This window comes from Oncorhynchus clarkii, unplaced genomic scaffold (genome assembly GCF_045791955.1).
Source record: "Oncorhynchus clarkii lewisi isolate Uvic-CL-2024 unplaced genomic scaffold, UVic_Ocla_1.0 unplaced_contig_12849_pilon_pilon, whole genome shotgun sequence".
In the NCBI taxonomy this organism is placed as follows: Eukaryota; Metazoa; Chordata; class Actinopteri; order Salmoniformes; family Salmonidae; genus Oncorhynchus; species Oncorhynchus clarkii.
The window spans coordinates 3,459-20,602 of record NW_027259684.1 but is presented as its reverse complement, the minus strand read 5'-3'; the positions used below and the strand labels follow the sequence as shown (position 1 = coordinate 20,602).

The window sequence follows — 17,144 nt, the reverse complement described above, 5'->3', positions numbered from 1 at the left end:
AAGAATCTCCTCTTCGTCTGAGGAAGAGTAAGAAGGATCGGACCAATACGCAGCGTGGTAAGTGTCCGTCATAATTTATTGACTGAACACACAAAACAAAATAACAAAGTGAAAGGAAGAAACGAAACAGTTCTGTAAGGTGACATACACTAAACAGAAAACAATCACCCACAAACAAGAGTGGGAAAACAGGCTGCCTAAGTATGGTTCTCAATCAGAGACAACGATTGACAGCTGCCTCTGATTGGGAACCATACCAGGCCAAACACATAGAAATACCAAACATAGAACAAAAAGATCGATCGCCCACCCCAACTCACGCCCCGACCAACCTAAAATAGAAACATACAAAAGGAACTAAGGTCAGGACGTGACACGTATACACTACCATGATAATACCAACAACATTACCATATAGCAAAGTCCCTTGTGTTTCAGTGAATTCATATAGTTCGATGGACATTGTCATCGTCAGTGATGGATGTGGTCTGTAGCAGCACTATGAGGTATCTTATGTAACTCCACTGCCTGCTGTGGTACAGCTTGTCCAAGCAGAAGACATTACGTGAGACGCAAAAGCTACAGTTGATTCCCTCTGGAACGAAATCTACATTCTTATCTGCTTAAGGCCTTATGTTGATATGAACAACAATGCGTCACAAATCTGTTTTTAAAATACTCCGAAAGTTGATTATATAACAGTTCGATGTTTTTAGCTAACTGTAATCATATCAATCAGAAAACCAGATGGTTTGGACGGTGAGGTTCAAACATTCATATATAGATATCATGTGTGTTTTCTAAACATTAAATAGTGTAGCTCTTACCCATGGTGTTGAGTTGTAACGTGCTCCTTAGTGACGGGACAGAGCTGTGTGTTAGTTGTCAGAGAGTGATGTCATAATGATCCTGCCAGCCTTCCATCAGAGCTGTGTGTTAGCTGTCAGAGTGATGTCATAATGGTCCTGCCTTCCATCAGAGCTGTGTGTTAGCTGTCAGAGAGTGACATGATGTCATAATGTTTCTGCCTTCTATCAGAGCTGTGTGTTAGCTGTCAGAGAGTGACATGATGTCATAATGTTTCTGCCTTTCATCAGAGCTGTGTGTTAGCTGTCAGAGAGTGATGTCATAATGTTTCTGCCTTCCATCAGAGCTGTGTGTTAGCTGTCAGAGAGTGACATGATGTCATAATGTTTCTGCCTTCCATCAGAGATGTGTGTTAGCTGTCAGAGAGTGATGCCATAATGTTTCTGCCTTCCATCAGAGATGTGTGTTAGCTGTCAGAGAGTGACATGATGTCATAATGATCCTGCCTTCCATCAGGGAGCTAGTAAAGGCGGATGTGTTCTCTGTGGGCGGATGCAGGCTGCAGCCCTCGTAGGGTTGTCACTAACAGATAGCATGTGTGAGAAGGGCCCCAGCAGCTACAGATTCTCTGAGCTCAACTTACAATACTGACTGCGTCCCAAAGTGTATTACTTTTGACCAGGGCCCAAGTTCACTTCTTATAGCTCTCCTTTTGAAGTGAGACTCCGCCATCTTTATGTTGTGTGTTAGAGTTGAGAAAGTCCTCCCTAAAAGAGAGATCCACCTTTTCAAAGCACTCCTCTGGTCGGCTTTGAAAACAGCATGTTCTCTGTGTAAATACCTGTATATTAACAGCATGTTGTGTCTATGTGTTCCCTAGGTGAAGCGCAAAGTTATCGAACCCCTGGACTATGAGACTGTTCTTGTCCAGAGGAAGACCCAGATTCTCAGTGATGTCCTCCGGGACATGCTGCAGTTCCCCCAGGAGGACTTCCAGGTGAGTCACCTCTGGCCTTCTGACCTGGCACCAGAACCAGGCTCAGATACCATTAGTGTGTCCCGCATGGCGTCCTAGCGGTACCGGAGCCAAGTCCAGGTCCAAAAGTCTCCTTAACAGCTTCTACCCCCAAGCCATAAGACTGCTGAACATTTCATCAAATGGCCACCCCGCCCTTGTTTATACATTGCTGCTACACGCTGTTTATTATCTATGCATAATCATTTTACCCATACCTATTTGTACATATTACCTCAATTACCTCGACTAACCTGTACCCCCGCACATTGACTCGGTACCGGTACCCCCTGTATACAGCCTCGTTATTGTTATTTTATTGTGTTACTTATTTAATGTTTATTTTTTACTTCAGTTTATTTATTAAATCTTTTCTTAACTATTTTTCTTGAACTGCGTTGTTGGTTAAGGAGATTGTAAGTAAGCATTTCACTGTAAGGTCTCCTCCACCTGTTGTATTCAGCGCATGTGACAAATCCAATTTGATTTGATATTCCTTATATAGTCCTCTGTTCTTGAGCAGGGCTCAGAGATGACCAGAGAGAATAGAACACCATTTGACTAGTCTGCAACAGAATAACTGTCCCGAGTCAGTGAGGTAAGGATGGATATAATTTATTGCTGACGGAAAACAAATCTGTCAATGTTGATAAGATCTTGGTAGTTTCCATTATAGTGTACCACGTTGGATAATTGCTATCAACTTAATGTGATCTATCAACATCAAATAAAATAAAATAGTATTTGTGACATGCGCCGAATACAACAGGTGTAGACTTTTCCCTGAAACGCTTGCTTACGAGCCCTTCCCCAACGATGCAGTTTAAAAATAAAATGGTAACATGTGCTGCCTTATACAGGGAGTACCAGTACCAGATCATTGTAGAGTTACATACAGGGAGTAGCAGTACCAGATCATTGTAGAGTTACATACAGGGAGTACCAGTACCAGATCATTGTAGAGTTACATACAGGGAGTAGCAGTACCAGATCATTGTAGAGTTACATACAGGGAGTAGCAGTACCAGATCATTGTAGAGTTACATACAGGGAGTAGCAGTACCAGATCATTGTAGAGTTACATACAGGGAGTAGCAGTACCAGATCATTGTAGAGTTACATACAGGGAGTAGCAGTACCAGATCATTGTAGAGTTACATACAGGGAGTAGCAGTACCAGATCATTGTAGAGTTACATACAGGGAGTAGCAGTACCAGATCATTGTAGAGTTACATACAGGGAGTAGCAGTACCAGATCATTGTAGAGTTACATACAGGGAGTAGCAGTACCAGATCATTGTAGAGTTACATACAGGGAGTAGCAGTACCAGATCATTGTAGAGTTACATACAGGGAGTAGCAGTAGCAGATCATTGTAGAGTTACATACAGGGAGTAGCAGTACCAAAACATTGTAGAGTTACATACAGGGAGTAGCAGTACCAGATCATTGTAGAGTTACATACAGGGAGTAGCAGTACCAGATCATTGTAGAGTTACATACAGGGAGTAGCAGTACCAGATCATTGTAGAGTTACATACAGGGAGTAGCAGTACCAGATCATTGTAGAGTTACATACAGGGAGTACCAGTACCAGATCATTGTAGAGTTACATACAGGGAGTAGCAGTACCAGATCATTGTAGAGTTACATACAGGGAGTAGCAGTACCAGATCATTGTAGAGTTACATACAGGGAGTAGCAGTACCAGATCATTGTAGAGTTACATACAGGGAGTAGCAGTACCAGATCATTGTAGAGCTATATACAGGAAGTACCAGTACCAGATCATTGTAGAGTTACATACAGGGAGTAGCAGTACCAGATCATTGTAGAGTTACATACAGGGAGTAGCAGTACCAGATCATTGTAGAGTTACATACAGGGAGTAGCAGTACCAGATCATTGTAGAGTTACATACAGGGAGTACCAGTACCAAATCATTGTAGAGTTACATACAGGGAGTAGCAGTACCAGATCATTGTAGAGTTACATACAGGGAGTACCAGTACCAGATCATTGTAGAGTTACATACAGGGAGTACCAGTACCAGATCATTGTAGAGTTACATACAGGGAGTACCAGTACCAGATCATTGTAGAGTTACATACAGGGAGTAGCAGTACCAGATCATTGTGGAGCTATATACAGGGAGTACCAGTACCAGATCATTGTAGAGTATATACAGGGAGTACCAGTACCAGATCAATGTGGAGCTATATACAGGGAGTACCAGTACCAGATCAATGTGGAGCTATATACAGGGAGTACCAGTACCTTATCAATGTGGAGCTGTATACAGGAAGTAGCAGTACCTTATCAATGTGGAGCTACATACAGGTAATAGCAGTACCATATCATTGTGGAGCTATATACAGGGAGTACCAGTACCAGATCATTGTGGAGCTATATACAGGGAGTACCAGTACCATATCCATGTAGATCTATATACAGGGAGTACCAGTACCAGATCAATGTAGAGCTATATACAGGGAGTACCAGTACCAGATCATTGTAGAGTTACATACAGGGAGTACCAGATCATTGTAGAGTTACATACAGGTAATATCAGTACCATATCATTGTGGAGCTATATACAGGGAGTACCAGTACCAGATCATTGTGGAGCTATATACAGGGAGTACCAGTACCAGATCAATGTGGAGCTATATACAGGGAGTACCAGTACCAGATCAATGTGGAGCTATATACAGGGAGTACCAGTACCTTATCAATGTGGAGCTGTATACAGGAAGTAGCAGTACCTTATCAATGTGGAGCTATATACAGGGAGTACCAGTACCAGATCAATGTGGAGCTATATACAGGGAGTACCAGTACCATATCCATGTAGATCTATATACAGGGAGTACCAGTACCAGATCAATGTAGAGCTATATACAGGGAGTACCAGTACCAGATCAATGTGGAGCTATATACAGGGAGTACCAGTACCTTATCAATGTGGAGCTGTATACAGGAAGTAGCAGTACCTTATCAATGTGGAGCTATATACAGGGAGTACCAGTACCAGATCAATGTGGAGCTATATACAGGGAGTACCAGTACCATATCCATGTAGATCTATATACAGGGAGTACCAGTACCAGATCAATGTAGAGCTATATACAGGGAGTACCAGTACCAGATCATTGTAGAGTTACATACAGGGAGTACCAGTACCAGATCATTGTAGAGTTACATACAGGTAATAGCAGTACCAGATCATTGTGGAGCTATATACAGGGAGTACCAGTACCAGATCATTGTGGAGCTATATACAGGGAGTACCAGTACCAGATCAATGTGGAGCTATATACAGGGAGTACCAGTACCAGATCAATGTGGAGCTATATACAGGGAGTACCAGTACCTTATCAATGTGGAGCTGTATACAGGAAGTAGCAGTACCTTATCAATGTGGAGCTATATACAGGAAGTAGCAGTACCTTATCAATGTGGAGCTATATACAGGGAGTACCAGTACCAGATCAATGTGGAGCTATATACAGGGAGTACCAGTACCATATCCATGTAGATCTATATACAGGGAGTACCAGTACCAGATCAATGTAGAGCTATATACAGGGAGTACCAGTACCAGATCAATGTACAGGGGTACAAGGTATTTGAGGTAGATATGTATATATGTAGGCAGAGGTTCAGTCCCAGGGGCCATAGCTTGGTGATGAGCTTGGAGAGGACTATGGTGTTGAACGCTGAACTGTAGTCTATGAACAGAATTCACACATAGTTATTTCCCCTCTTGTCCAGGTGGGAGGTTGTTTGTTTATGACCCCATACAGTTCGTTGAGTGCCAGAGTGGTGTTGGCTTATGGAGGGACGAAGACAGTCGTGACAATTATGGATGAGAACTCTCTTGGTAGATTAAAGGGTCTGCAGCTCACCATGAGGTGTTCTGTATCAGGTGAACAAACGCACCAGATTTCCTTCACACTTGAAGCAGCACACCAGTTGTTATGTATGAACAAACGCACTCCACCTCCTTTCGACTTCCCGAAGCCGCCGTCCCATCCTGCCACTGGTGCATAGTGTCATCATCCAGCCATCATCCCATCAATCCTTTCTGCCTCCCACGTGCATGTTTTGGTTGTCGTGTTTATTGTGATTTCATGCTATTTCAGTGAGCCAGTCATTCACAGAGGCTTACCTTACGTTTACATCCCTGCTTCACACTTTAGAGGTCAGGGGTCGTCTGTTTTGTTGTGATAGTGTAAGGAAGGGCTAGGCCCTATCTCTAGGCCCATTCAGCAGGACTTAGCCCATGTCACTCTCTCAAACTTTCCATCGCTACACGACACATTATGAAATGGGAATCTGGCCTGGCAGAAGAGCTTCAGGAAGTGAGACCTCTTTGGAAGATGCTCTTTAACAGTGACAGGGATGGCATCCTGTATCAGCAAAACATGACCCTGCCTCACTGTCTCACGATCCAACGGATATGTTTTCTCTCTCGTCTATTGAGAAGGTTACTTTTTTTCCAGAAGCCGTAATGGTTTTTTAGATATTTTCCTTAGGATATAGCTATGTTGAAAAATAAACATTTGAAAGGAAAGGCTCAATTTCCTAGATTTATTCAGCGGGATAACCGTTTTTTTGTTGTTGCTTTATGGCCAGAAAATAAGAATACTTACTGGCGCTTACTCATGGACTATCAAGCTATCCAATTTATCAGTCAACAGTGGAACTCTCTGCTCTGGCCATGACATACGAGTCCTGCGTGCCGTACACTACAAGCGGTGTGTTGTGAAGGGAGTGACAGGTGATGACATCTGAAGACATCGTGACTGAGCCCCAACATTTGTTTAGGTCAGATGACTCTCTAAACCTTTATTCTTCTTTATTCAATCCGCGTATTATAGGCAGGTAAAGGAGTCATTCAGTATTATAGGCAGGTAAGGAGGTATTATAGGTAGGTAAAGGAGTCATTCAGTATGATAGGCAGGTAAAGGAGTCATTCAGTATTATAGGCAGGTAAAGGAGTCATTCAGTATTATAGGCAGGTAAAGCAGTCAGGTAAAGGAGTCATTCAGTATTATAGGCAGGTAAAGGAGTCATTCAGTATTATAGGCAGGTAAAGGAGTCATTCAGTATTATAGGCAGGTAAAGGAGTCATTCAGTATTATAGGCAGGTAAAGGAGTCATTCAGTATTATAGGCAGGTAAAGGAGTCATTCAGTATTATAGGCAGGTAAAGGAGTCATTCAGTATTATAGGCAGGTAAAGGAGTCATTCAGTATTATAGGCAGGTAAAGCAGTCATTCAGTATTATAGGCAGGTAAAGGAGTCATTCAGTATTATAGGCAGGTAAAGGAGTCATTCAGTATTATAGGCAGGTAAAGGAGTCATTCAGTATTATAGGCAGGTAAAGGAGTCATTCAGTATTATAGGCAGGTAAAGGGGGGATTCAGTATTATAGGCAGGTATAGGGGGGATTCAGTGCTATTAAACTCCCAGACACTGATAACTGTGAAGTGATAGGAGCCTATAAACCCAGTCCATCTGATCACACTGCTAGTCTGTGGGCTGTTCTTGTCTGGTGTGTAAATCCTTTTGTTGGCAGCCTGGCGTTAGGAGAGCCAACCACTGGTTCCTCCAGGTTTAGTCAATGTGCCTTCTTAAGGAATTTCTTTGGGATTACTACTATTCCTCTTCCTCATCCTCATCTTCCTCCTCTTCCTCATCTTCCTATTCATCCTCTTCCTATTCCTCCTCTTCCTCTCCATCCTCTCCCTATTCCTCCTCTTCATCATCTTCCTCATCTTCCTCATCTTCCTATTCATCCGCTTCCTCCTCTTCCTCATCTTCCTGTTTCTCCTAATCCTCCTCTTCCTCTTCCTCACCTTCCTATTCATTCTCTTCCCCTTCCTCCTCTTCCTCATCTTCCTCTTCCTATTCATCCTCTTCTTATTCATCTTCGTCCTCCTCTTTATCGTCCTCCTCTTCATCTTCCTCCTCTTCCTCATCATCGTCACCTTCCACATCCTCTTCCTCCTCTTCCCCTTCATCCTTTTCCTCCTCTTTCTATTCATCCTCTTACTCTTCCTCATCTTCCTATTCCTCCTCTTCCTCTTCATCCTTTTCCTCCTCTTTCTATTCATCCTCTTCCTCTTCCTCGTCCTCATCTTTCTATTCCCCCTCTTGCTATTTCTCCCTATTGGAGCCACTTCAGCATGGCAGGATGTTTCTAATACAACTCTTCGTATGTCTTCAAGTACTAGGGTTCAGAGAGAGACCTGAGGGGAACAGGAGAAGTACATATGGGAGATTCCTCTGTAGTAGCAGACCTACAATATGTATCATCAGTGGTTGACCCCAGGACGTTCAGCAAAGTGTTGTGAGGGACGACGTGCTAGTGGCTCCATGCTGGGTGTAGCTGGATCTCATGCTGGTCTTTACACTAGAGATCTCCACTGTGCTCCATAGAGACAAATATCCCCTGTGCTTCCTCTTGTCCACTTCCCTGACTCCCTCTGGCCTCCTCCAGCCTACTCGTCCATTCGTTTCTGCTGGTTAGATCATTGAGAGATTACCAACTCCCAGCAGGAAACCTGGGGCTGGGGAGAGGAAGTGGAGGAGGGAACTCTGTCTCACAAATAGGACCTTAATATGGTCCTCATTGCAGTTGTCGTGCAAGATCGAGTGCTTATGGTGATTGTCGCCTAACCAAATGGAAATTCTAATGACGTAGTCCGTCACTGAATCAGATCTAGTCCTCTACTGATGACACAAATGCACTATTATTCATGAGCGTGGTTGTGACAGCTTTGTTTCTGAGTTATTGTCACGAAAAAACAAACATGACTGGCAGTGAAACATTTGGTACAGTACATTACGCCAGCAATGTTAAAACTGATTTGGTGACTCTCTATGGTAAAATTGTGAGGCAACCTCACTCATCCCATAATTTATTAATTGTATTTTTGGCAGGCAGCAGAGGGCTAGGCTTTACTAGCACCAGGCAGACTCAGCAGGAATGCAATGCTCAGCGGTAGCTAACTATTAGCTAACATCACATTACAGTCACTGACTGTAGCTGGAGCCCTGCACTCCTGTACGTTAGGTTAGTTACCTGAAAGGACCTCTGGACCCGTCGTTAGGCTCTATGACCTAACCTGTACAGTGCATAATAATATCCCACTGATTCACAAAGAAATCATTTCGGCAAGAAAATATGAGATAGAACTATTAACTTTCTTTTAGTGGTACTGCACCTTGGGGTGAGGTTTGGTCTAGTATTGATTAGCCTTGAGGTGAGGTTTGGTGTATTATTGATTAGCCTTGAGGTGAGGTTTGGTCTAGTATTGATTAGCCTTGAGGTGAGGTTTGGTGTAGCGTTGATTAGCATTGGGGTGAGGTTTGGTCTAGTATTGATTAGCCTTTAGGTGAGGTTTGGTCTAGTATTAATTAGCCGTGGGTTGAGGTTTGGTCTAGCATTGATTAGCCTTGGGTTGAGGTTTGGTCTAGCATTGATTAGCCTTGGGTTGAGGTTTGGTCTAGCATTGATTAGCCTTTAGGTGAGGTTTGGTCTAGTATTGATTAGCCTTGGGGTGAGGTTTGGTCTAGTATTGATTAGCTTTTAGGTGAGGTTTGGTCTAGTATTGATTAGCCTTGGGTGAGGTTTGGTCTAGTATTGATTAGCCTTGGGGTGAGGTTTGGTCTACTATTGATTAGCCTTGGGGTGAGGTTTGGTCTAGCATTGATTAGCCTTGGGGTGAGGTTTGGTCTAGTATTGATTAGCCTTTAGGTGAGGTTTGGTCTAGCATTGATTAGCCTTGGGGTGAGGTTTGGTCTAGTATTGATTAGCCTTGGGGTGAGGTGTGGTCTAGTATTTATTAGCCTTGGGTTGAGGTTTGGGCTAGTATTGATTAGCCTTGGGTTGAGGTTTGGGCTAGCATTGATTAGCCTTGGGTTGAGGTTTGGTCTAGCATTGATTAGCCTTGGGTTGAGGTTTGGTCTAGCATTGATTAGCCTTTAGGTGAGGTTTGGTCTAGTATTGATTAGCCTTGGGGTGAGGTGTGGTCTAGTATTGATTAGCCTTGGGTTGAGGTTTGGGCTAGTATTTTGAATGTCTATTTTCCATTCTTTGTTTGGGCTTTGCGAATAGAAAATGACGTCTGTACTGGCCTGCTCTGGCTTTTGTGTCTCATTTCACAGTCTGTGACTCAATTCAAGTTTAATTGGAGAGCTACTTTGCCTTGCATGCTGGAGAAATACTGAAAATGTATCTGCTGGCGTTCAGAGATAATGACGAAAGCAGACCTATTGGTTAAGTTGCTCAGCAAAAGCTGCATGAACAGGAAATCTACAGCTGTGTTGAATTGCTTACCTCACCACTGTCCCATTGCCCTGATCTTGAAAATACTGTATGCTTTACCGTAAGTCAGGGACCACAGACACATCTCTGTCACGGTTCTCCTTTGAACTATGTCCAGTTTGGCTTTAAAAGGATTTGAGTTAGGTGAGGAAGTTAATGTTTGTTGTTCTTGCAGTTAGCCTAGTGGTTAGAGAGTTGAACTAGTAATCTGAAAGGTTGCAAGATCAAATCACCGCGCTGACAAGGTCAAAAATCTGTTGTTCTGCCCCTGAACAAGGCAGTTAACCCCACTGTTTCTAGGCTGTCATTCAAAAATAAGAATTTGAGAATTAGTAAAGTAAAGAAAAAATGATTTGCTGTAGTTTGTTTCTCTCTCACCCATGTGGGGTAACTGTGCTCTGCTGCCTCCTCTGTAGTGGTACTTTATTTTTATATCTCCTACTTTAAAGACGTTAAGTTGAAACGTTTCTGCTTAAGGAATCACCATGGAGTAAACATCTAGAGGGGATAGGGGTACAAAACACTCTGTTGAACAGTTATTATCAGCGGGAATCTCCTTTTAAGTGAGACGTGTCAGACAGGCCTCCAATGGGAACTCAAAAACTAGGCTACGCTCCTAACTGGGATGAAAATGTGCTGTTAAGAATGAAGAACAACAGCAGGGATCTCCAACAGTAGTTGACTTCCATAAATCCTTGTGCATATCAAGACATTACTCATATCTAAAAGGAGTCCCACATGTACAGTAATTAATTCACAAAATGTATCTTGTCTTAGTGAAAAACGGTCTTACTGACAATGAAGTCCTACTGAGTAGATTCTGTTTAGTTTAGGTTAGAGGCCTTGTGAATGGCTGATGAGGGTTGAACGTGTCAAGATGTTTTCTGTGAGGACTGGCATGTTGAAAGCACTGAGTTCCTAGTTATTCTAGTGATATTATGTTGATACTGTAGATACTACTAGGTGTATCTGTGTGACGTCATTCCGTCAGCTCAACACCCACCACCAGCTGAAGGAAACAGCCGAGAGAGAGAGAGAGAGAGAGAGAGAGAGAGAGAGAGAGAGCAGGAGAAACGTAGTGGAGGTGTTGAGACAGAGTTTTTATGTCTGCTCTTTCCTCCTCCGTCACTTCAAGCTCTTGTTTGCTGAAGGGTTTTTTGCTCTTTCCTTGGTTATCCATTTTTGTTTTGATATAGCTAATCTGATGGCTATAATGTGTGAAAAATCATGACATAACCAAATCCTATCATCCCTGTCACATAAGCTAATTTATTGGTTTCAAGCATGTCAACTAATGTCAATGACACATAAGAAGCTATTTACGAAGTTCCTAAAGAAAAATATTTATGAATTCCTAAGAATATTTACAGGAATTGCATTTACGAACTATCTCATGAACTTATTATTTTTTTCCTAAAGAAACCTCTTACGTTTTTTCGTAAGGAATGTTGTGTGAATCCGGACCCAGCTCCTCAGGGAGGGAGGGAGCCCCATGGCTGGGCTGGGTGGCTGAGAGCCAGGCTGAGGCCCTGGGTGTGTCTGTCTGTATGTGGTTCCCTGGCCCTGGCCTGGAGCTCAACAATGTGTAGGAGAGGAGCATCCCATTCTGGCCCTGCCTCCCTCTCTGCCCTCTAGAACCTCCACAGACCTGAGACCATTCTCTAGCATGAAACAATATTTTCCCGGAGCATTTAGTAAACCAGGTCCACATACTGTAGTACTGAGAAAAGGAATCTGTGTTGTCACCGAGCATCAGTCTACGCTCATCCAGTCTCATAATTTAACCAGAGCCTGGCATGAACTTGATTGAATAAATAAAACTGTTTTGCGTCTACAGATTTCGACTCAGAGACGCCAAGGAAGAACTGTCTACCCCACAGTGCCTGAGAATGCAGAGAAGGAGGCGCAGAGTCTGTTTGTCCAAGAGGTAGGATCCTACGAGTGCAATAACCCTGCAGGAATTAACCTTTGTGCAGGTAGAGCAGTGGTTTTATTTACAGTTAGATGTTGGCATTGAGGTGTGCCATTACTTTCACCATGCCGCCATATTAAATACAGACATTAGAGTCAGTCTTCAGCCAGCTTCTGACCACTCATTTATGTAGATGGCGGCCTGTACAAGATCAATAGATATGGAAACACACTGTGCCGCACAGACTTTAGGGTCTGTGATGATTTCCCCATTGTTTATTGAATGTGTCCAGCCGAACCGAACTTCTATTTCGCCTAGCACATACTTTGTTACACAATGGTGTTTTATTGTTCAGTACAGACAGGTTGTAGGAATTATGGGTCGTTACTGGAAGCCATCCAGCCAATAGGAGTATTTTCATTCTCTTCAATAACATCTGTTCAGGCCAGGAGACCAAAAAACGGATAAACGCAATCCAGTTCCAAGGTAAATGGATTGTTCTTCTCAAAACGTCTGGTCTTCATTCTCTCAGAGCCCTGTTAACAGTAGTGCCTCCCTGTACCAAGCCCGGTATATGCCTTCTGCAACTAAGTGGTCTTCATTCTCTCAGAGCCCTGTTAACAGTAGTGCCTCCCTGTACCAAGCCCGGTAAATGCCTTCTGCAACCAAGTGGTATTGTAATTGATCTTGAAATCAGAATAGAATCAGGCTTACTGTCCATTCTGTTCTGAATTATTAGACCAAAGGTGAGTGCACAACAGTTCCCCTGACAGAAGTCTGGGGTGAAGTATCAGACACATGCCTTAAACACACCTGCTCTGGAGTGACTGTAGATGGGAGACCTTAAACACACTTGCTCTGGAGGGACTGTAGATGGGAGACCTTAAACACACCTGCTCTGGAGGGACTGTAGATGGGAGACCTTAAACACACCTGCTCTGGAGGGACTGTAGATGGGAGACCTTAAACCCACCTGCTCTGGAGGGACTGTAGATGGGAGACCTTAAACGCACCTGCTCTGGAGTGACTGTAGATGGGAGACCTTAAACCCACCTGCTCTGGAGGGACTGTAGATGGGAGACCTTAAACCCACCTGCTCTGGAGTGACTGTAGATGGGAGACCTTAAACGCACCTGCTCTGGAGTGACTGTAGATGGGAGACCTTAAACGCACCTGCTCTGGAGTGACTGTAGATGGGAGACCTTAAACGCACCTGCTCTGGAGTGACTGTAGATGGGTGACCTTAAACGCACCTGCTCTGGAGTGACTGTAGATGGGAGACCTTAAACACACCTGCTCTGGAGTGACTGTAGATGGGAGAACTTAAACACACCTGCTCTGGAGTGACTGTAGATGGGAGACGTTACAGCGACCTTTGTATTGGGCTATAAACTCCTCCTTACTGGAGGATTCAGGCTCCCCTAACAAAGCTGAACTATTTTGATGTTTGATACTTATTAGTAAGATCCCCATTAGCCGCTTACAAAAGCATCAGCTACTCTTCCTGGGGTCCACATTAAACATGACATAATGCATAGTACAGAACATGATTAGTCAAGGACCGAACTATACACGTTGACAATGTCACACATAGCCTACAGATCTGTTCCCAGACATAACTATGGATGGGTCATGATTCAGATTTCTGTCATACTGTTATCATCATAAAACATTTCCTTTTCTCATTGCAAGATTTGACTCAACCAAAAAAAAACATTTTAATTTAACCATTTCACCAAAAGAAAACATTTTAATCACCAAAAAAAGTCTCAAAGCATAAAATAAAATAACTAAGCTGATATCTAGGATGTGAGATGAGACAAAGTCTCACAGTTTGACTTAATCTTGATCTACTGAGCACTGATCTACGGAGCGCTGATCGACTGAACACTGAACTTCTGAGCAGTGATCTACTGAACACTGAACTACTGAGCACTGAACTACGGGGGCTGATCTACTGAGCACTGATCTACTGAACGCTGATCTACTGAGCGCTGATCGACTGAACGCTGAACTACTGAACACGGAACTACTGAGCGCTGAAATACTGAGCGCTGATCTACTTCTTCTCTTTTCTGCCAACTATCTGCATTCGTGTGACGTGGGAAGAAGAAGACTTAGTTCGGTTAACACACATTGTTTGTTGTGTGCTTGTATGAATGTTTCTGGTTTCTTTAGACTAAACATTGAAACTGTGTCTTGATTTACACATGAAAGCCGTTGATTGTCTCTCTCTTTATTGCAGTGCATCAAGACCTACAACACTGACTGGCATGTCGTTAATTACAAGTACGAGGACTACTCTGGGGACTTTCGGCAGCTTCCAAAGTAAGCCTGTTGTTCAGAACGCTGTCTTGACAGTACAGTGTTGTATATCATGTAACCAAGTGGTGATTTCCTCCTGGGCAAGTTAGTACAGCTACCCTCTTTGTGCCAAGATTTCACACTAAAATGCACGTGCACAGAGACACGTACACACACAGGTGTCAGACAGTGTCAGGCTGTCTGTAATCTTTTGTCAGCCTTAGTTGCTGACTGGTGAGGAGATTTTGGCATGGGATACCCTACAAGGAAATGCAGGTTTTATGTTTTAACCAGCAATAACAATGGAGACTTCCTGTTCAAGCCGAACTCAGGTTATTCCTGGAGCAGTGGGATTTAGTCAGGGTGGAAACTAACCCTGGTTCTAAGAGTGTCTCATTAGTTCCAGGAATGGTTTCCAGTGTCATCGTGGTGGAATTTGGACATAAAACGAAGCTGCCCCAACATTGAGACTTGCCATTGATGTCAACATCCCTTTGGTCACCATTCAGTGTCCAGGGAGGGAAATTGAAACAATGAAATATGACGTAGCATGACACTACTTTTCACAGTGGTTTTCTTGGGTTGAATTAGTTCAAAGTTCCTATGTAAGTGGGACTTGTACTGTACATTACATTCGGTTTCATTTCTTATAACAATGAATGACCTCTGATAGATAAGATCAAATCACACTTTATCCACGTCCTTGTGTTTTACAGCAAAGTGTCCAGACCAGACAAACTGGCTGTCCACGTTTTTGAGGTTGATGAAGATGTTGACAAAGATGAGGTAAGTGAATGTCTGTAGAAAGTTACAACTAACAAACTATTTAGCTAAGCCACCTGTGTTCATTCCTATCAGCACACAGATCTTAAGCTTTTACCTCAACTCTTGACCCTCAGCCTTGCCCACATGCTCCATGTACAAATCATTTAAAATCAAATAATCATCCATACAGACATACAGACAGGCAGAATAATGAATTACATGTTCATGTTCCGCTAAGACAGTCCAGCAGCTTTCTACACTGCCAGAAGGCCACGGTATCTAAACTCTTTAGTCCTAGAAACCTGTATTTCCTAGAAGAACACCCCTTCTGGGTCTCACGAGCATCAGATCTATTTCAGTTATTCATTCAGACAAGAACTGATTTGGCTTTCCTGGTCCAATCACAGTTGTTAAATGTCTCTGGCAAAAGATGAAAGATTTCTGTGTCTCAACAGCACATATTGTGACTAAACAACATGTTTAAACAGCACATTTTGTGTCTAAATAGCATATTTTGTGTCTAAACAACATGTTTAAACAGCACATTTTGTGTCTAAATAGCATATTTTGTGTCTAAATAGCATGTGTTGTGTCTAAATAGCTTATATTTTGTCTAAATAGCATGTGTTCTGGCTCAGTAGCTTATATTATGTCTAAATAGCACATATTATGTCTAAATAGCCAATATTATGTCTAAATAGCACGTGTTGCGTCTCAGTAGCTTATATTATGTCTAAATAGCATGTGTTGTGTCTCAGTAGCTTATATTATTTCTAAATAGCACGTATTATGTCTAAATAGCTTATATTATGTCTAAATAGCTAATATTATGTCTAAATAGCACGTGTTGTGTCTCAGTAGCTTATATTATGTCTAAATAGCACATATTATGTCTAAATAGCACATATTATGTCTAAATAGCATGTGTTGTGTCTCAGTAGCTTATATTATGTCTAAATAGCACATATTATGTCTAAATAGCACATATTATGTCTAAATAGCACATATTATGTCTAAATAGCATGTGTTGTGTCTCAGTAGCTTATATTATGTCTAAATAGCACATATTATGTCTAAATAGCATGTGTTGTGTCTCAGTAGCTTATATTATGTCTAAATAGCACGTGTTGTGTCTAAAGTATAAAGGGTAATTAGCTGCAGGACTTTGGTTCACTGGTTCAATGGTCTCAGGTTTTTCTATTTTTCTTCTCATGCGTAGAAGTTCATGTGTTCATGGGCCGAGGCTCCTCACTCCTTACAGCTCATGGGTTTGGCCCTTTTTGTTGTGAGCAAATTATTTTACATTTAGTGACTGCCTGATTTATACAACTGTGAAACCGTAGCTAGAACCCTTTGGCCTGTGAGCCATAGAAATGTCTGATTCTGCTGTGAACAGTGTAAATTAGTCTTTGTTGGCCTTGAAATGGCTTGTGAGACAGGGAGTCATTGCACACGAGGGAGGCTATGGAGTCACCTGTGTTCAAGCCAACCCTGAAGAGAGCATGAATCACTGATGCCTGTAGAACCCTCAGAGGGACGGTGTTCTGCAGAGCATGACCTGAGGCAGTCTCAGGCTGTTTGATAACACTGATGTTATACTTGCATCTCTTAAACTGCTAGGGTCATGTTGACATTTGCATCTGTCACATACGTGTGAATTATGTCTCCTTTATTTCGTGTCAGACAATGCCCCCTACAGGTCTTTAGAGTAATATTTAGAGACTCGAGACTTGAGTAACCTTATTCACTTATCTGTGATTTAGGCAAATGGTTTGTTGAGAGACTAGCCCAGGTCACCAGAGGTCAGGGCCTGACCACCTAACCCCTCAGTCAAACACAGTACAGTATGAAGATAGGCAGAAACTGCTTCTCCAATAGGAATCCTCGATCATGCTTGTCGGCGATGTCATGGCGACGTTGGCTAGCTAAGTTCATGCTCAGAAACACGGAATCGGGTCTAACGGTTGTCCCGCGCTGAACTGTGCATGTGCAGCCCATCAAAT

At 42.7% G+C, this 17,144-nt stretch overlaps 1 protein-coding gene across 1 annotated transcript; it reads left to right on the top strand.

Moving 5' to 3' along the window:
* Positions 1-1,687: 1,687 nt before the first annotated feature.
* On the top strand, positions 1,688-15,162 carry LOC139400696 (dedicator of cytokinesis protein 9-like; the record flags this gene model as incomplete). The annotated part of the gene is made up of 4 exons (XM_071145385.1): positions 1,688-1,804; positions 11,998-12,087; positions 14,318-14,400; positions 15,093-15,162. Coding segments are annotated over 4 exons (360 nt in total), but the record flags the coding sequence as incomplete, so codon positions are not given.
* Between the last annotated feature and the right edge of the window lie 1,982 nt (positions 15,163-17,144).